A 21,910-nucleotide genomic window follows, 5' to 3' on the forward strand; every position below is an offset into this window, starting at 1 on the left:
TTTTAGATTAATTAGATTAATCTTAGATTTTCACCTGTGTTATCTTTTAGAAGTCTTATAGTTCTACAGTTTACATTTACTATCCATTAAAAAATATATATGTATACACACACACACACACATATATATATTTGGCATGCAGATGTCCAGTTGTTCTAGTACAGTTGGTTAAAAGGACTGTCTTTGCTCCATTGAATTGCTTTTGCTTTTTTGTCAAAGATAAATTGATTATAAATAATAAATGCTGGAAAGGGTGTAGATAAAAGGGAACCCTCCTGCACTGTTGGTGGGAATAAATTGGTACAGCCACTGTAGAGAACAGTGTGGAGATTCCTTAAAAAGCTAAAAGCAGAGCTACCATATGATCCAGCAATCCCACTCCTGGGCGTATACCCAGAGAAAACCATAATTTAAAAAGATACATACACCCTAGTATTCATTGCTGCACTGTTTACTATTTACAGTAGCAAGACATGGAAGCAACCTATATGTCCATTGACAGAGGAATGGATAAAGAAGACGTGGTAGATGTATACAAAGAAATACTACTCAGCCATAAAAAAGAATGAAATGATACAATTTGCAGTAACATGGATGGACCTAAAGATTGTCATACTGAGTAAAGTAAGTCAGTTCAGAAGGCCAAATGTCACATGATATCACTTACATGTGGAATCTAAAGAAAGTTATATTATATTATATACCAATCTATATTGTATTCTTATACTATATTCTTTGCAGCCAAAGGTGGAGTTTTGTGGTCAGCAAAAACAAGACCTGGAGCTGACTGTGGCTCAGATCATGAGCTCTTATTGCAAAATTCAGACTTAAATTGAACAAAGTAGGGAAAACCACTGGATCATTCAAATATAACCTAAATCAAATCCCTTGATTATACAGTGGAGGTGACAAATAGCATTAGATTTGGTATACAGAATGCCTGAAGAACTATGGACAGAAGTTCATAACATTGTATGTGACGCAGCGATCAAAACCATCCCCAAGAAAAAGAAATGCAAGAGGGCAAAGTAGTTGTCTGGGGAGGCCTTACAAATTGCTGAGAAAGAAGTGAAAGGCAAAGGAGAAAAGGAAAGATGTACCCAACAGAATGCAGAGTTCCAGAGAATACCAAGGAGAGATAAGAAAGCCTTCTTAAGTGAACAACGCAAAGAAACAGAGGAAAACAATAGAATGGGAAAGACTAGAGATCTCTTCAAGAAAGTTGGAGGTACCAAGGGAACATTTCATGCAAAGATGGGCACAATAAAGGACAGAAATGGCAAGTATCTAACAGAAGCAGAAGATATTAAGAAGAAGTGGCAAGAATACACAGAAGAACTGTACAAAAAAGGTCTTAATGACCCAGATAACCACAATGGTGTGATCACTCACCTAGAGCCAGACATCCTGGAGTGTGAAGTCAAGTGACCTTAGGAAGCATTACTGCAAAGTTAGTGGAAGTGATAGAATTCTAGCGGAGTTGTTTAAAATCCTAAAATATGATGCTGTGAAAGTGCTGCACTCAGTATGCCAGCAAATTTGGGAAACTCAGCAGTGGCCGCAGGACTGGAAAAGGTCAGTTTTCATTCCAATCCCAAAGAAAGGCAATGCCAAAGAATGCTCATACTAATGTACAGTTGCACTCATTTCACATGCTAGCAAAGTAATACTCAAAATCCCTCAAGCTAGGCTTTAACAATATGTGAACTGAGAAATTCCAGATGTACAAGCTGGATTTAGAAAAGACAGAGGAACCAGAGATCAAATTGCCAACCTCCATTGGATGATAGTAAAAGCTATGGAATTCCAGAAAAACATCTGCTTCTGTTTCATTGACTACACTGAAGCCTTTGACTGTGTGGGTCACAACAAATTGTGGAAAATTCTTCAAGAGATAAGAATACCTAACTACCTTATCTGCCTTTTGTGAAAGTGTATGCAGGTCAAGAAGCAACAGTTAGAACCAGACATGGAACAACAGACTGGTTCCAAATTGGGAAAGGAGTATGTCAAGGATGTATATTGTCACCCTGCTTATTTAGCTTATATGCAGAGTACATCATGTGAAATGCCAGGCTGGATGAATCACAAGCTGGAATCAAGATTGCCAGGAGAAATAACAACCTCAGATATACAGATGATACCACTCTAATGCTATCATTCTAATGGTATCTTCACTTTCAGAAAGTGAAGAGGAACTAAAGAGCCTCTTGATAAAGGTGAAAAAGGAGAGTGAAAAACTTGACTTAAAACTCAACATTTAAAAAACTAATATCACAGTATCTGGTCCCATCACTTCATAGCAAATAGAAGCAGAAAAAGTGGAATAGTGACAGATTTTATTTCCTTGGGCCAAAATCACTGCAGATGGTGACTGTAGCCTTGAAATTAAAAGATGCTTTTTGGAAGAAAAGCTATGACAAACCTAGACAGTATATTAAAAAGGAGAGATATCACTTTGTTGACAATGGTCTGTATAGTCAAACTGGAGTTTTACCAGTAGTCATGTATAGATGTGAGAGTTGACTGTAAAGAAGGCTGAACACTGAGGAATTGATGCTTTTGAACTGTGGTGTCAGAGAGACTCTTGAGAGTCCCTTGGACAGCAAGATCAGACTAGTCAATCCTTAAGGAAATCAGTCCTGAATATTCATTGGAATGACCGCTGCTGAAGCTGAAGCACCAATACTTTAGCCACCTGATGCGAAGAACTGACTCATTGGAAAGGACCCAGATACTGGGAAAGACTGAGGGTATAACAGAGGATGAGATGGTTGAATGGCATCACTGACTCAATGGACATGAGTTTAAGCAAACTCTGGGAGATAGTGAAAGACAGGGAAGCCTGGCGTGCTGCAGTCCTTGGAGTTGCAAAGGAACTTAGCAACTGAACAACGAACAACAGCAACAACAGAAAAACGGTACAAATGAACTAATTTACAACAGAGAAATAGAGTTATAGACGTAGAAAACAATTTTATGGTAACCTGGGGCAGTGGGGGTAGGCAGGACAGGGAAGAGGGGTAACTAAGAGATTGGGATCAACATATACATGTATATGTAGAAACATATAAAATAGGTAACTAACAAGGACCTACTATATATAGCACAGGGATCTGCTGTCTGTGTTTTTAACATTACCACATTGTCTTGACTTTCATAGCTCTATAATAAGCTGAAGTTGTCAGTCCTGCAACTTTGTTATGTTTTAGCATTGGCAACTGTTTAAAGAACAGATTTATTTTTTAATAGATATAGGAGTATTCAGATTTTCTATTCCTTCTTTTGTCAGTTTTGATAAGTTGTGTTTTTCAAAGAATTTGTTTATTTAAATGTATATGCGTGCGTGCTTAGTCGCTCAGTGATGTCCGACTCTCTGCGACCCCATGGACTGCAGCCTGCCAGGCTCCTCTGTCCATGGGATCCTCCAGGCAAGAATACTGGAGTGGGTTGGCATGCCCTCCTGCAGGGGATCTTCCAGACCCAGAGAGCGAACCCAGGTCTCCTGCATTGGGCGGAATCTCTACTGTCTAAGCCACCAGAGAAGCCCATTTAGATGTATACCTGTGGCCGATTCATGTTGGTGTATGACAAAAACCATCGCAATATTGTAAAGTAGTTATCCTGAAATTAAATAAATAAAAATTTTAAAAATAAATGATAGAAATAATTGATGTCTAGTTGTCTAAAACAAACTTTTATTTCTTTTTAATGTCTGAAAAATCTATCAGTTTCCTATAATGAAAATTTGTGTGCATATGTGTTTTTGAACAGTTTGCTAGGTGTTTCTCAGTTTTATTAATCTCATCAAAGAACCAATTTTGGCTTTACAGTTTTTCTCTTAATTTTGGATCATATCTTTATTATTAATTTTCTCCTACTTTCTATGAGATTGATTTGCTATAGTTTTATAGTTTCTTGAGGTGGAAACTTAGAACATAAGTCTCAAGACTTTTTTTCCTTTCTAAAATATCCATTTAAAGCTATAATTTCCCCCTAAGCACTACTTTAACTGTATTATAGTTTTAATGAGTCATATTTTTAAATATTCTTTTGTATAAAACATTCTCTAATATTTTGTCACTTTAAAGATTTCATCCAAGGGTTATCCTCAAATATATTACCTAATTTCCAAGCGATTGAAATTTTCTTTTTTTTTTTTTTTGTATTTTTTATTGGGATTTTTTTTGGGTATTTTTTGAAGTTTAGTTGATGTACAATATTTATATAAGTTTTAGGTGTACAATATTGTGATTCACAGTTTTTAAAGGCCATACTTTCAGGTGACTCAGTGGTAAAGCATCCCCCTGCCAATTGCGGGAGACACAGAAGATGCAGGTTCGATCCCTGGGTCAAGAAAACCCCTTGAAGAAGGGAATGGCAACCCACTCCAGTAGTCTTGCCTGAAAAATCCCACGGACAGAGGAGCCTGGTGGGCTACAGTCCATGGGGTCACAAAGAGTCAGACATGACCGAGCGACTGAGCACACATATACTCCACTTATAGTTATTATGAAACATTGACTATGTTCACTGTTTGTACAATATATCATTGTAGCCTTTAGTTACAAACTATACCTAATAGTTTGTACCTCTTAATCCCATACTCCTCTATTGTCCTTCTCTTTTTCCCTGTTCCCACTGCTAACCACCTGTTTGTTCTCTGTATCAGTAAGTCTCTTTCTTTTTTGTTTATTCACTAGTTTTAAATTTTTTTTTAGATTTCACGTAGAAGTGAAATCACGTAGCATTTTGTCTTTCTCTGAGTTATTTCACTTAGCATAATGCATCCATGATCCTGTAAATGGCAGCATTGATTCTTCCAAAACAAGAACATGGTATATCTTTCCGTTTGTGTCGTCTGATGAAGTGTCATTGATGGAGTTTCCTTCATCAGTGTCTAACAGTTTTCTGGGTATAGGATTTTTGTTTTCTTAGATAGGTTAATTCCGAGGTATTTTATTGGTTTTGATGAGATGGTAAATGGGATTTTTTCCTTAATTTCTTTTCTTATTGTTGATTATTAATGTATAGAAATGCAATATATTTCTGTATATTAGTTTTGTATTCTTCAACTTCATTGTTGAAGGAGCTCTTCTATAATAGTTTTCTGGTGGCATCTTTGGCATTTTCCATGTATAATACCATGTCATTGTTATTGATTTCCAGCTTAATATCAGTGTTTTCAGAGAACATTCTCTGACTGGTTAAATCTTTTAAAAGTTGTTGAGGCTTGCTTTGCAATCTAGTGTATAGTCAGTTTTGCTGTGTATCCCATGTGCACTTGTAAAGAATGAAAGAATGTGTATACTGTCATTGGGTCAGGTTATTTGTATATATGTCACTGAAATCCAGGTGTCAATTATACTGTTCAGCTTTTCTATAATCTTACTGAATTTTTTTCTGTTTGTTACCAACTATTCAAAGAAATATGTTTAAATCTCCTATCATGACTGTATATTTATCTATTTCTTTTATTTCTCTCAATTTTAAAGTTTTAAGGCTATTTCATTGGTTGTACATAGATCTATATTGTGATAACTTCCTGATGGAGTAATCCCTTAATCGTTATGAAATGTCCTTTATTTCTAGTAAGGTTCTTGCCTTAAAGTCTGTTTTGTCTGATGTTAGTATAGACACAGCAGCTTTTTTTTGATTAGTGATTGCATGGTATGACTTTTTTCATACTTTTACTTTCACCCTTTCTGCATCAAAATCATCCTATAGTTATCTTTTAAATCCAGGCTGACAAATCTTTTAATTTTATTAGTTAGTATATTTACATTTAATGATTTTACTGATGTATTTGGTTTTACATTCTTGGTCTTAATATTTGGTTTTCTAATTTTGCTTCATATTCTGCTTTCTCTCTTTTTTTATATTCTTCTGGGCTATCAAATATCATTCAAATATTTTTATTGTTTTTTGTTTTTCCTCTCCATTAATGTGGTAGATACACATTGTTTTACTGTTCTTTATATAGCTGCCCTAGAGGTTACACACAATATTTATTCTTGATTAATTGTACTCTTGAATAAACTTTTTTTTTTTTTTACTATTTCCCTGTAATGTAATGCTAGAACTTAGAAACTTTAGTTATTACACCTCTTTCCTTTTGTGTTATTTTTGTTGTGCATTTTATTTTAAATTCCATAGGACATTGCTATCACTATTTTGTAACAAAAGTATTAAATCTATATTTACTTATCTTAACCAATTTTTATTCTTGTTTCTCATAATTCCCTTCTATATATCTTTATTTACCCTGGGATTATTTTTCTTCTACTATAAAAACTCTTCTTAGTCTATCTTTTAGTTCAGATTTTCTGGTGACAGTCTCCTCGGTTTTATTTGTTTGATGATGTCTTTGGTGAAAGTGAAAGTTTCTCAGTTGTGTCAGACTCTGTGAACCCATGGACTGTAGCCTGCAAGGTTCCTTTGTCCATAGAATTATCCAGCACAAGAATACTGGAGTGGGTAGCCTTTCCCTTCTCCAGAGGATCTTCCCAACCCAGGGATCGAACCCAGGTCTCCCACATTGCAGGTGGATTCTTTACCATCTGAGCCACCAGGGAAGCTCAAGAATACTGGAGTGGGTAGCTTATCTTTTCTCCAGGGGATCTTCCCAACCCTGGAATTGAACCGGGGTCTCCTGCACTGGCAGGCGGGTTCTTTACCACTAGTAGTACCTGGGAAGCCCTTATACCAGCTGAGCTATGAGGGAAGCGCCGATAATGTCTTTATTTCATCTTCATTTTTGAAGGATTTTTTAAATTTGTGTTTAAATTTCAAAGTTGTCATTAATTTGTTTCTCAGCATGTTGAGTCATTTCTTTTCCTTCTGGCCTGTTTGTTTTCTGTTGTGAAGTCAGCCAACAGTCTTTTTATTATCCACTGAATATATGTTCCCCACCCTCACCCTGGCTATTTAACATTTTCATATTATCTTTTTCACTTTAATATTTGTTAAAAATAACCTTGGTGTGCTGTTATTGTTGTTGTTTGCATTATATTATTATTGTTAAATTTACTCTGGTTTGAATTTATGGAGCTTCTTAAATCTCGTGTTAGTATCTTTCTCAAGTTTTGGAAAATTCTTGATCATTTACAGAATATTTGTTCTGCCACATTTTTCTCCTCCTTTCTTTCTGAGATTCCAATTTGTACATAATAGATTTTTCACTAAGTCCTGCTTATCTCTAGTACTCTTTTCCTTTATTTTACATTTTTTCCCTCTCTGCTTTAGATTGGACGTTTTCTTTTGACCTCCTTTCAATTTATGAATTCTGTTTTGTGCTATTTTTATATCTCTTGGTAAATCTATCTAATGAGTTCTTACTTACATTTAGTGTTATTTTTCAGTTCTAAAATCTCCAAATGGTTCTCTTTTATTGATTCCAATTCTTAGGTAAAATTACCTGATTTTCATCTACTTTGTCCAGTTCTTTCTCTTTAAAAAAAATATAACTCATAATTGTTCTAAAGTCTTTGTCATTTAACACCAATATCTGGATCACATGTGGATCTGTCTATGGAGTTATTTTTCCTTATCTTTTGTTTATCTAATTTTGTCTGTTGGCATGCCTAGTAATTTTTATTTTATGCCAGACATTGTGTCTAAAAAATTGTAATGCCTCCTGATGATACCTTCCTTTTTTTAAGGAAGCCCCTCTGCTGGGCTTCCCCAGCGGCACAGTGATAAAGAATCTGCCTGCCAATGCAGGAGATGCAAGAGACGCGGGTTCAATCCCTGGGTCGGGACGATCCCCTGGAGGAGGAAACGACAGCCCACTCCAGTATCCTTGCCTGGGAAATCCCATGGTCAGAGGAGCCTGGTGGGCTACAGTCATGGGGTCACAAAGAGTCAGACAGGACTGGGGGACTGATCACCACAACACTACCGCCTGCTGGACCGGTAATCTTGTGACTGATTCCTTTTCTCCAGTTAGGGAGTGTGGTAGGTTGAGATTGAGATTGAGATTGAGTTTTACTTTCAGGCTCAATTTTCTTTCCTCTGTTTCTTCCCTGGCTCTCACAAGTTTTCAGCTATGAATTTGATATATTCTAAGGGTGCTTTTCTCCTTGGGTCCAAGACTCTAACCTTTTTCTTGTCAGACTGCTAAAGAGCTTTTTCACAAGTTTCGTGCTTAGGTTTGTAGCCTTCTACCCCACGCAGTTTTAATATTCAAAAATTTCTTGAGAAAACTGACCATGTGCTTGAGATCTCCCAAGTCTGTGCCAAAGCTATGCTTATTTCTCTGTCCTCCCTTGGTAGCCCACCACCAGGGTTGGTACTGGGTTTGTCCTGATCGTCAGCCTTCAGTTCATGCTCAGAATAATGATCTGAAAGTGTGGCTGCAGCAGCTAGTTTGTCTCTCAAGATCTTCCCCTTTCTGTTACTCTAGTTCTTGTTCTCTTAACAACCCTCTTCTGTCTATGTATAGTTGGATTTCTGTTTGTTTGGCTCTTCTAGTTGCTGTACGTAGGGATGCTGATCAGCCACCAGCTCCTCCATACAACTTGGAAATACAAGGCCAATTTTGTGAGGCTTGAACAAGATAATATGCCTGGAACATAGTAAGTGCTCAGAAAGTAGAAGTCTGAGTTAAAGTCCAAATGAAATATCACTCCTTTGTTGAAAATCCCTCAGTACTTCTCACTGCCCTTAGGAAGATGAGCAAAGTCCTTGATTAGGCCTGCTTGATTAGTCTCTGCTCTTCAGCCATGACTGTCTAAGTTTTATAGAATTTCCATAACCTTCTAGTTTAGTTTAGGTACTCCTTTCTTTTGGGGATCCATAATACCTGGAACTTTATTTCTTGTAGTATTTAAACGTCATCCTTCCCCACTAAACTCTGCTTCATAAAGACAGGGAAAGACTCTGTGTCTCTTGTTCTACTGTCTTATATATCTAGCATGATGACTAGTAGGAGAAAGGTGCTCAACTTGTCTTTATTAAGTGAAACAAATCCTAGTTCTTCTTTTTAGTGTCCATTCTGACAATATAAAGTACCTTCAGTTCAGTTCATTTCAGTCGCTCAGTCGTGTCTGACTGCTTGCGACCCCATGAACCGCAGCACGCCAGGCCTCCCTGTCCATCCCCAACTCCCAGAGTCCACCCAAACCCATGTCCATTGATTCAGTGATGCCATCCAACCATCTCATCCTCTGTCATCCCCTTCTCCTCCTGCCCTGAATCTTTCCCAGCATCAGGGTCTTTTCAAATGAGTCAGCTCTTCACATCAGGTGGCCAAAGTATTGGAGTTGCAGCTTCAACATCAGTCCTTCCAATGAACACTCAGGACTGATCTCCTTTAGGATGGACTGATTGGATCTCCTTGCAGTCCAAGGGACTCTCAAGAGTCTTCCCCAACCCCACAGTTCAAAAGCATCAATTCTTCGGTGCTCAGCTTTCTTTACAGTCCAACTCTCACAACCATACATGACCACTGGAAAAACCAAAGCTTTGACTAGATGGGCCTTTGTTGACAAAGTAATGTCTCTGCTTTTTAATATGCTGTCTGGGTTGGCCATAACTTTCCTTCCAAGGAGTAAGCATCTTTTAATTTCATGGCTGAAGTCCCCATCTGCAGTGATTTTGGAGCCCAGAAAAATTAAGTCAGCCACTGTTTCCCCACCTATTTGCCATGAAGTGATGGGACCAGATGCCATGATCTTAGTTTTCTGAATGTTGAGCTTTAAGCCAGCTTTTTCACTCTCCTCTTTCACTTTCATCAAGAGGCTCTTTAGTTCTTCACTTTCTGCCATAAGGGTGGTGTCATCTGCATATCTGAGTACCTGCTATGTACCAAATACTTTACTTGGTGGTAAAAGATTATGAAAAGCATCCTAAAAAAATAAAAAATTTAAAAAAAAGAAAAAAAAAAGAAAAGCATCCTTAATTAAGGAATTCAAAGTCTGCTGTGGCATTCTGCTTTTCTTTAAAAAGGTTTTTTCTTTAAGTATTTCTTTTTGTTGTAATTTGGAATCTAGTAAGTTGATAGTTGTTTCTCAATTTTGTAAAAAATCCTGAAGCTTCAGAATATAAGCAGTAATGACAAAATTTTTTCCAAAGCTTTTTCTATTTCAGAATTGCAAATAAAGAGATTAATGATGTATAAATTATAACTTCATTTGGAGGTTACTGCCTTGGAGGAATATTTTTGTTCCTTTCTATTTTGAACTCCGCTTCTATTAATTCACTGTTATTATTTATTTTGATTATTGAACAAGTATCTATTGAGTATTTACTATGTGTAAGGCACAGTTCTAGGCCCAGGGAATAAACCAATGAATAAGATAAAGTTTTCCTCTCATGGGGAGATGATAGTATTAGGTTGGTGCAAAAGTAACTACTGTTTTGCATTGTTGAACTTTGCCATTTGATACTGGAATATTTCTTAAATAAATGTGGTTATGTTATACATCATTTTTTAATATGCATTTCTCAATTTATTTTTTTCTTTGCTAATGTCTTATTACTTGCTACTTATTTTATATTTATTTTAAACTATAGAAATTATGTTAGACAAAAAGCAAATTTGAGCGATTTTTTAATTCCAGTTTAAAACGGGTCGTAAAGCAGCAGAGACAACTCACAACATCAACAATGCATTTGGCCCAGGAACTGCTAACGAATGTACAGTGATGGTTCAAGAAGTTTTGCAAAGCCTTGAAGATGATGAAGGTAGTGGCCAGCCATCAGAATTTGTGTGTGTGTTAGTTGCTCAGTCATGTCCAGCTCTTTGTGACCCCATGGACTGTAGCCCACCAGGCTCCTCTGTCCATGGGATTTTCCAGGCAAGAATAATGGAGTAGGTTGCCATTTCCTTCTTTAGGGATCTTCCTGACCCAGGGATCGTGCCTGGGTCTCCTGCATTATAGGCAGATTCTTTACTGTCTGAGCCACCGGGAAAGCCCAGAAGTTGAGACTGACCAATTGAGAGCAGTCATTGAAGTCGATCCTCTTACAGCTACATGAGAAGTGGCCTAAGAACTCAGCGTCGACCATTCTCTGGTTGTTTGGCATTTGAAACAAATTGGAAAGGCGAAAAAGCTCAGTAAGTGGAATAAGTGGGTGCCTCATGAGCTGACTGAAAAAAAATGTTGTTTTGAAGTGTTGTCTTCTCTTAGTCTATGCAACAACAAAGAACTGTTTTTATATCAGATTGTGACGTGCAACCAAAAGTGGATTTTATACAACAGTTGGAGATGACCAGCTCAATGGTTGGACAGAGAAGCTCCAAACCACTTCCCAAAGCCAAACTTGCACCAAAAAATGGTCATGGTCTCTGTTTGGTGGTCTGCTGCTGATCTGATCCACTACATCTTTCTGAATCCTGATGAAACCATTACATCTGAGAAGTATGCTCAGCAAATCAATGAGATGCATGGAAAACTGCAATGCATGCAATAGGTACCGGTCAACAGAAAAGGGTCCAATTCTTCTCCATGACTATGCCCGACTGCACATGACACAACCAACACTTCAGAAGTTGAACAAATTGAACTATGAAGTTATACCTCATCTACCATATTCACCTGACCTCTCGCCAGTGGATTACCATTTCTTCAAGCATCTCGATGACTTTTTGTAGGGAAAATCCTTCCACAACCAGCAGGAGGCAGAAAATGCTTTCCAAGAGTTCACTGAATCCTGAAACATGGATTTTTTGGGCTACAGAAGTAAACTTATTTCTCATTGGCAAAAATGTGTTGAATTGTAATGGTTCCTATTTTGATTAATAAAGATGTGTTTGAGCCTAGTTATAATGATTTAAAATTCATGGTCCAAAACTACAATTACTTTTGTACCAACCTGCACGTAAATACAGGTCCACAATCCCTTATTCAAAATCTAGGGGCAGGGTATGTTTTGGAATTCACATTTTTCAAATTTTAGAAAGTAATTCCTGCATATTCTGTATGTTATTTAAATCCTTACTATTTATTGTTTTATTGCACCTTGTAATTACACATTAATATTTATGCAGCAAAATGTATGAATTTTCACTAGATTTTTCTACCAAATGAGTTTTAGTAAGGACAGATTTTGCCATCAATTCAGTTTAAAAAAAACAACAGCTTTAATTTTCCAAGCTTTATAGGTTGTAGGATTTCAAATAAAGGATTATGTATGTATACATATAACATCAGGGAATTAATTGCCTTGAGGTAATAAAGAGGAAACAAAACTGATAAAGGAGTGTAAGGAGATGGTTACACAGGAAACTCAAAAACATGTATTTGCCTGATTCTTAAGATAAAATAGGAAATCTATGATATTATAGATTCCTACTTTAAAAGAATATAATTATAGATCCTTTTAAAGTAATGTAATGTAGTCTTGGACTTGAAAATATATGTGGTAACTTTGCCTTAGTTTATGTCCAATACCTCAGACATTTGCTAGAAATATCAGCTAACTCTTAAAAGACAGCTTTACAATCAGCTTTGATAATGTACGTTTAAACAACTGGCTGTTTGTAACAGGCCTTTAAAAATTTGGTCAAGAGGGCATTTTCCTGCCACAAGCATATTCTTTACTGCCTTCATTTTGTCTGTGTATATTTAGAAAGTGCTAAAGCAGTGTTGGCCCAACTTAATTAGAAAAATTAAAATCACACAGAATATTTCAAAGCCAAATATAAATGATTTTCAGATTTCCCCCTTGTCATTAGTGCTTTTCTTGTAGTATTTTAATGTATCCTTTCATATACTAAAGTTACTTGTTTAAAAATCTTTGTGTAATAACATGGAACTTTGTGTTTCTAGAAAAAGCATATGGCTTTTGATTTCTGTGTTTTCTTAAATTATGAAATCAACCTACATCTTAAAATTGAATTTGCTCATTCATCCTCTAGTTGGTAGAGTAATAGCCTGATTCCAAATTTGATGTCTAGCACCAGGTCATCATTGTTATTTTGTATCATGTGTTATTTGTGTTTGAGATGGATGTTGTGTAAAACCTCAAATGCTATTTCCATTCCATTAAGTGCTTAATAAGTCTTGTTGCTCAGATTGTTATTATAAATAATAGAGTTGTAAGAGTTGTAAAGGAAGGAACCTGAAAGGAGATAGGCTTTGGAGAGAGAAGGAATAATATAACTGATAGGATGTTGTCATGAGCCTAGAACCTCAGAGCAGCGTTTTGTTGTTGTTGTTGTTTTTAAAATTTGACCACACTGCATGGCATGTGGGATCTTAGTTCTCTGACCAGGGATCAAAGTCACACCCCTGCATTGGAAGCACAGAGTCTTAACCACTGGACCACCAGGGAAAGTCCCCTAGGACCCCAGAGCATCTTTTTTAAAATTTTTATTTACTTTAATTGGAGGGTAATTGTTTTACAAGGTTGTATTGGTTTGTGCCATGCATCAGCATGAATCAGCCGTAGGTCGCCTCTCTGCCGGACCTCCCTCGCACCCATCCCACTGCTCTAGGTTGTCGCAGAGGTTGTGTGGAGCGCCCTGCATCACACAGCACATTCCCACCGGCTGGCTGGTTTACATACGGTGACGTGTGTTTCTGTGCTACTCTTTTCTGTGGGGGTGCTGGGCCCTTAGAAAAACTACATTAAGTCCAAAGCAATTATGTTAGTGATGAAAATGTTTGCATTTGATATGGGGAGGGGGTTATATATATATTATTTTTAAAATCATACTTCTCTCTTAGCTTTTTTTTTTTTTTTTACTTCACTAAATACATTTTGAGTTCTACAAGGGTGAGGGATGACTTTGCATTGGTTTTCCCTTTTATACTGAGCAACTAGCATGTAGGAAGTGTTCAGTTAATTATTGAAGGAAGAATGCAAGTGAATAGGTGTATATACTATATTGAAAGGAGACCCCTGGACTTGGAGAAGGCTTGGATGGCACTTAAGGGGGAAGATGGGGGTGAATTCCTGATGTAGGAATGGTGACAAGGCTAAGTAGCTCTTTGTTGTAGGGCACTTCTAGAGAGATAAGATTTTATAAATTGGGATTGAAGTGCCAGAATGAGTTTGTCTTTATTTCATAGGCAGTGAAAGGGTCTTTGAGGTATTTTGAGGGTGAAGACATTGAGATGGTTTTGGGGGACACTAGTCAGGCACTGGTGAGCAGGTTAGATAGAAATGGGAAGTGTTCTATTTTCATCCTCCACTTTATTCCTTCCTGTATTCTCCTGGAGCGTCCACCCTTCCACAGACTGATAGTGCAGCAGATCATTCCCATGCCTCTGTTCAGTTCATCCACTCAGCCTATACACCTTTTCTCCCCTTTTCTAGTTTCTAAAATTAGAATTAATTGTTCTGTGGATGATGCCTCTGTTGTAACATAGTGGAGTTAGCTTTTTTTTTTAATTGGCCATCTTTTTATGTTTTTTGTTTTAATGCATTTTTATTTGTAGCCATTTCCCCCCTCTCCTATTTGTGTTCTGTGTTTTTTGTTTTGTCTTTGGCTGTGCTACATGGCTTATGGGATATTAGTTCCCCAACAAGGAACTGAACCCAGGCCACAATAGTGAAAGTAGCGAGTCCTAACCACTGGACCATCAGGGAGTTCTGTTCCCATGGGGTTTTGTAGGTGTGAAAGAAAGTGAAAGTGAAAGTGAAGTTGCTCAGTCGTGTCCGACTCTTTGCGACCCCACGGACTGGCTATAGCCTATCAGGTTCCTCCGTCCATGGGATTTTCCAGGCAAGAATATTGGAGTACCATTTCCTTCTCCAGGAGATCTTACTGACCCAGGGATTGAACCCGGGTCTCCCACATTGTAGGCAGACACTTTACCGTCTGAGCCACCAGGGAAGTCTTCCCTGATAGCTCAGTAGGTAAAGAATCTGCCTGCAATGCGGGAGACCTGGGTTCGATCCTGGGTTGGGAAGGTCCCCTGGAGAAGGGAAGGACTGCCGACTCCGGTATTCTGGCCTAGAGAATTCCATGGATTGTATACTCCATGGGGTTGCAAAGAGTCAGACACAACTGAGCAACTTTCACTTCGTAGGTGTAGGGCCTAAGTAATCTTTAGTGCAATGTGTTCACTGAAAACACATTTATGAAGTACTTCTATGTGATAAGCATTATGCTGGTTCAGAGATGAAAGACATATGCTTTAGAAGCCTAGTGCAGTGGTTCTCAAAGTATAGTCTGCGAACCCCTGGTGGGCCCTAAGACCCCTTCAGGTCAAAACTATTTTCTATAATACAAAGGCCTTTAAAAAAAATATTCACTGTGCTGACATTTGCACTGATGCTACAAAAGCAGTGGAGATGAGTTTAAATCGGGGAACTAGTACCAAACTATACTAGTAGTCACTGTATTTTTCACCAACACAGTTTTAAAAAATAATCTAAGTGTTTAAGTGTCCTTGATCAACAGTAAACAAGTATAAATTTTATTAAATTTCATTTCTTGAATGCTAATTTTTAAATATTCTGTTTGCTGAAATGGAAATTATGAGTAAGACACTACTGCTGTATATTGAAATAAGATGATTATCTAGAGGAAGACCACTCCAGTGATTAACTAAATTATAAACTGAATTGCTTTTTTTAAAAAAATGAAACATCTTTACTTGTAAGTGTAAACTGTTGACAAGCTGTTATTCAGACTTGAATATTTGGCAGATATTTTCTCTGAAATGAGCAAAGTGAGCCTATCACTTCAAGGAAAACCGTTATGTGTTGCCAATGATAAAATTCAGGCTTTAAATAAAAATTGGATTCTGGAAAACTTGTATTAATCAGTGTGAATTTGATGGCTTCCTAATACTTAAATACTTTTCTGATGATGTTGATGGTGATATTAACAAATGTTACTTTTTGATATTGTTTAATGAAATATGTCCACTGCATCACTTGTTAATATGTTTGAAATGATCGATACATAATGTTACAAAATCATGTATAAGTAGAAGATTGATTCAAAGTGCAAGGCAGATCGAAACATGTTTTTCCAATAAAGTATGAAAGTATGAGAAGTTCATTGATGTTCAAATTCCACATTTCAACTAATCTTTAGGAAACTACTAGCTGTCAAATTTAGTATACTATCAAAGGAGAATATCTGAAAAGTATATTAAAATATCATTTTCCAGTTGCCTATCTGTTTGACACTGATTTTCATGTATGTTAGTCAAAACAGCATAGTGCCACAGATGGAATATCACAGCAGATTGAAGAATCCAATTGTATTCTACTAATCCAAACATCAAAGACATTTGCAAAAATGTAAAACAGTGCCTCTTTTTCTCACTGATTTTTGCTTCTGAAAATATAGTTCTTTTAAATAAAAATATTTTGGTTAATATATAATGGATTTATATATATTATTTTTAAATGAATTGACAAATATTTTTATTAAGATGAAATAAACATGGAGTTTGCCATTTTAACCATTTTTAAGGGTACAGTTCAGTGACATTAAGTACACTCACATTTTTGTGCAACCATTATCACCATCCACCTCCAGAACCTTTTCATCATCCCATACTGAAACTCTGTACTCGTTAAACACTAACTTCCATTGCTCCTTCCTCACAGTCCCTGGCTGTTACCATTCCACTTTCTGACTCTATGAATTTGACTATTCTAGTACCTGATATAAGTGGCATCATACAGCATTTGTCTTCTTGTGACTGGCTTATTTTGCTTAGCATAATGTCCTCAAGGTTTGTCCATGTTGTAGATGTGCCAGAATTGTCTTCTTTTTTAAGGCTGAATAGTATTCCATTGTGTGTACATACAACATTTTCTTTATCCATTCATTTATCTTTGACCCTTGGGTTGCATCCACATTTTAACTATTATAAATAATGCTGCTATGAGCATGAGTGTACAAGTAGCTGTTAACGTCCCTGTTTTCAGTTCTTTGAGTATGTATGCAGAATTGGAATTGCTGGACCATATGGAAATTCAGTTTTTTATTTTTTGAGGAATTAATTTCTAGTACTATAAATATCAGTAGATATAATCCACATAAACAGAAGTACTCTTGGGTCTTCAATGATTTTTAAGAGTGAGGGTCCTGAGACTTAAAAGTTTGAGAATAAGTAGTGTAGTGGAATGAGTGAAATAGAGAGGTAAGTTAGGAAGTTACTACAGTAGAAGACAAGTTGGACTAGACTTTGCTTAGAGAAAATGACCAGAGTGATAAGGAGAATATGTCATATGAAGAGAACTTGGAGAACCTGAAAATGTATGTGACCTTGAGAACTTTCTGGGAAGATACAATAGCTAACTTTGAGTATTTGAAGATGTCTCACAGAAAAGAGATTTGGCATATTTTCTGTCAACTTGGGTTAAGGTGGAGCAGAGGGGAAGACATGATAGTAGCAGATGTTAAGGGGAATCAATTTTAGTTCATAATAAGGATTTTCTAATAGAATAGTTCCAAGGTAGAATGGACTAAAGGTAGGGAAAGCTAGCATAGAGTTTCAAACTGAGAGTTTCTAAGCTTAAAAAAGCTCCTTGGAGAGGAGAGGTGAATCTGTCATTAAATGGTTAGTTGGCCTAGAAGAACTCTCTAATCCCTTCTGATGCTGAAGTTCCATGATTCAGATTAACATGTTCCTCTGTCGTTTGTATGACTTGTAAGTTGACGGTTGGATTCAGGGGTTTTGATTAGACTCAGGTGCCATCTCAGTGACCACAACTGTTGGCACTGGTGTCCTCTTTCATTGAGAAGCATATAACGGCTGGTTGTTTTTTGCAAAGTTAGTAGCTGCTTCTCCTTAATGCCTAGAATTGATTAGGAGTTGCAAAATGATGGTATTCTAATTATATCATACCTGTTTTAGTTATTTTAGCTGGAATATTTTTATAAAGAGACATTTCTCCTTATCTATTATTTGGTTACCAAATGATATAGTTTCTGTAGGGCTTCCCTGATGGCTCAGTGGTAAAGAATTCCCCTGCCAATGCAGGAGTCACAAGTTTGATCCCTGGGTAGGGAAGATCCTCCGGAGAAGGAAATGGCAATCTACTCCAGTATTCTTGCCTGGAAAGTTCCATGGACAGAGGAGCCTGGCGAGCTACAGTTCATGGGGTCGCAGAAGAGTCAGACACGACTTAGTGACTAAACGATAGTTCCTGTAAGAAAGTCAGGCTAGATAGGCGCCTTTTCATTTATTTGTCAGTTTTCAAGGTAGTAAGTGGGTTCCTTGTCATCTTCAATTTTCATTACTCTATCAAGTTTTTCTTCTTCGAAAGGGAGACAAGGAGACTTGTCTGGTCAGTTTCAAGTATTCATAGGTGCCAGGCTGCTCCAGTGTCTTCAGACCTCATTTGCTATCTGGGATTAGAGAACAACCCTCCCACTGTCAGCTCCTGTTCTAAAATTAGCTCTTCATATGTTCCAGTGAATACTTGCTGGCAATTTTGGAGTCTTCCTCTTTTCATATTCATCAACAATCCCTCTGCTGTTTCCTTTTAAAGTTGCTAACACCATACAAGTCTTGTGGTTGTTGGTTTGTCCCCAGCTTCTTGTATTTTAGGTTTGTGGGGAATACTTTATTACCAAGGTTGGTTGTGAGTGTTTTCCATGGGATTTTGGTTTTGTTGTCTAGTTGCTTGGTTTCAGTGTGGAGATCATGGAGATTAAAACAAACAAAAAAAATCTCCTTACTGCCAATGTCATCTTCCCAGAGAGAGGATAAAATCCGGGAAGAATTAAGGTAGAATTGAGAATAACTGAAATTTCTGACTTGGTGAATGGTAATTTTCGTGGATGAGGATTAAAAATAGGAGAGAAGGAGAAAGGTAGTGAGTGGAATATAAGATCAGTTTTTGATTTCTTAGATTAGAAATATTTGTGAGATATTGTAAGAGAGATGCTTTCTTAAGACATATGTCTGTAGAATTTGATAGAGCTAGGTGATGAAAGATCAACACTTCAAAGGTAATTGAGGCCATTACAAGTTGGAGAAATTATTATTTTGGTAAAAATTACAGTGTGAAAAACCAGTAGAATAGAAAGCATTCAACTGAAGATGAAAGAGACACTAATAAGCATTTGTGAGTGAGTAGTTTTATGTATTTTCCATAAATATGTACAACAAATGCAGGTTTACAGAGCAGCAATCCAAAGGGGATGACACTCTTCAAAGCTCCAGTTATATGGATGCATCACGGCTTTTGGCTATTTGGTGTATGTAGATGGCATATGTATTAAGTATAAAGAGAATGAATTTATAAAGTATTTTTCTATTAGAAAAATAGATGTTAAATATTCATAAAAATGAAAGTCTTAGATGATGTTAACTGTTCATCAGCTACAAGGTATAATATTTTCAGTAGATTCTAGTGTCCTATCACAGATCTTCTGCTTTAAGAGTAAATGAAAGTGTTCTGTCTTACGAGCTGTTCCAGACGCTCAGGTGCTCTGATCTCAGAGGGGGTGTTTTAAGTGGTAGTATATGCTACTGGGGGCTTCCCTGGTGGCTGAGATGGTAAGAATCTGTCTGCAATGTTGGAGACTCGGGTTCAATCCCTGGGATGGGAAGATCCCCTGGAGGAGGAAATAGCAACCCACTCCAGTATTCTTGCTTGGAGAATCCTATGGAGCCTGGTGAGCTACAGTCCATGGGTCTCAAAGAGTTGGACAGAACTGAGCAGCTAACACACACACACATGCACGCACATTTGGACATTCCTTTTTAAACATCTCGTTAGCATTGAGTATCACCCCAAATGACTACTTTTGACCTGTCTTTTCGTTTCTTCTTTCTAAAATCAGGCCAGTCTTCAGAGACCTGAGATTAAACTTGAATCACTAAAAGAAGATATTAAGGAATTCTTTAAAATATCAGGTTTGTAAGTTGCTTTTTCTTTTTCTTTCTCTAATTCTTTAAAGCAAAATAAGGAAAGACTTTATTTTGAGGGGATATTGTATCTGCAGTCAATTACTTGTTTAAAATTGTGAAAGAGTGGTAGGATAGTTTTTTTATTTGAAGTGAATTAGAACTTTAAGACATTTCTGCGGAAATTCAGGAACACTGGTGATAACTACTTTACATTGATCAGTTTTAAATAGTGTTTGCCTTCCTGGTCAAAAATACATCCTGAATGTATTAAAATCTCCTTAGTTAAGTACCTTGTCTTTTACTTTTCATCTGTGACTTTTTTTCCTTCTTTGCTTCTTTTCTCTCTTTTCTACGCTTCAAAGAAAACAGAAGAAAATTTCAGCTTTTTTAGAGCAAGCTGTTAAGAAGCCTTTGACCTTGGGAGCTGAGATATTAAGTGGTTTACTTAGCCAGATAAGTTGATCAAAAATAATAGTTAGTAGCCAAGTGAACTGATCTGACTGGTGGTGCCTTATAATAGTCTGCTTCTCTTGTTTAGGAATTTACTGACCAGGTTATTGTCACGAATTACTTGTGATCTTTGTCAGGTGCCTGGCTGTTTCTCGCCCTTCCATTTGCATATTCCTCATAGCACTGATAGTACAGCTGCCAAAGATTTTGGCATTTGTCGAGTGCCTTAACAGTGGAAGAAGGAAATAGTCTTCTCATCTTAAGAAAATGGCGCCATAGTGTAACTTACAAAGTAATAAATCGTGTTGATGACTTTGTATTTAGTGTTAGCCAAGGGAATATTGGTAAATATATAAGAAATAATTCCTTAGAATAACACTTTACATTAGCAATTGCCCGTTGGTAAGGTTCTTTCGCAGTAAATATGATGTTAAAGTCTTTGTGAGATAAATTTAATTTTTATGTATGTTTACTTTAAAAACTAATATGTTTGTATATGTTTTCCTTTTTTTAAAATAGGTTGGGAGAAAAAACTTCAGAATGCTGTGTATAGTGAACTGAGTGTGTGAGTTTTTCCTCCCTATTTTGAGATACTCAAATTACATTTAGCTATATTTGCTTTGTAAGTAATGAATATAGTTTTACTATATGTACTCATTGTTATTATTTCTTATCAGCATTTATATAGTATTTCAAATGAGTTTATACTATTAAAAATTGTAGTCTTCCTGAGAATTAATACATGTGGGTTTTTACCAATAAAATTTTTATATTAACAATTCATTAATCCAGTGTATTTAGGGAATATGATATTTCTCATAAGTTAGTATTTCAGATAATTTAAGCTTACCAGTGTTCTCTTTATTATTGCCATATTGGACATTATCCTTTTTCTGTCTTTATATACTGACCATTCTAAACATAGCTAACTCTTTTTTGAAATATTCATTATTAAGAATATTACTATTTTTATTTATCTGAATTTGTTCTCAGAGTTTGCTGAAGTGTGTAGAACTATTTGTCATCACGAGAAATATAGATCCCGAATGTTAACCTTTGTAGTTTACTTAATGCTCCATTATTCATCAGTTATCTGTTGCTAGCACTATAGATAGTAGGCACTGGGGATATAGCACAGGAGAGTGAACACAGTTTCTGCCCTCATGAGGTTTGTGATCTAACTGAGCTCTTAGGTCTTCTTTTCCCTGCTATCAGTGTGTCTGTGTCTGTAGCCGCTCTAGTTTCTCACACTCCTGTTTCCAGTCTGCTCCTTCTAATCTGCTGTTCTTGGAAAAGGAGATAACCTGGTTTACCAGGATTGTTTCTAAAACAAAGGGATGAATGCTTGTGGATTTGTGCTTAGACACACGTTTTTAAAATTAGTTATTTGCTTCTTTGCTTATTGCTGAGTTGGTTTTTGAGCTCTTAAACTCATATATAAAGTGCTATCTATTAAGTAAAGCTGATTGTGATCATACCTTTGGTCCTAGTCACTAAAGGAAAAGGTATTTATCATGACAAGTAAGGTTTTAAAATCCCTCAAATGTAGTAGAGATACCATGAGTTGATTAAACTAATATGGACATGGTGATTTACCTCTGTCTATTAAAGCTTGTAACTTCAGTGTCTTTGTCTCTGATACTGGCAGAATAATAGCATCTGTTGTGTATAATTCCAGATAT

General features: G+C 36.6%; 1 protein-coding gene across 4 annotated transcripts in view; it reads left to right on the forward strand.

Annotated features, from left to right (window-relative positions):
- TBC1D19 (TBC1 domain family member 19) overlaps nucleotides 1-21,910 on the forward strand; it is a 166,141-nt gene that overhangs the window by 40,109 nt on the left and 104,122 nt on the right. For 2 of the 4 annotated variants that reach the window (XM_043871116.1, XM_043871115.1), the window contains exons 2-3: nucleotides 19,712-19,784; nucleotides 20,748-20,793. The exons of 1 other annotated variant lie outside the window; for it this stretch is intronic. In XM_043871116.1, the coding sequence (XP_043727051.1) occupies nucleotides 19,712-19,784; nucleotides 20,748-20,793 (119 nt within the window). Of the gene's footprint in view, nucleotides 1-19,711; nucleotides 19,785-20,747; nucleotides 20,851-21,910 lie in introns of those variants that run through there. One more of the 4 variants, XM_043871117.1, reaches the window with a different exon arrangement.

Source organism: Cervus elaphus, chromosome 17, assembly GCF_910594005.1.
Source record: "Cervus elaphus chromosome 17, mCerEla1.1, whole genome shotgun sequence".
In the NCBI taxonomy this organism is placed as follows: Eukaryota; Metazoa; Chordata; class Mammalia; order Artiodactyla; family Cervidae; genus Cervus; species Cervus elaphus.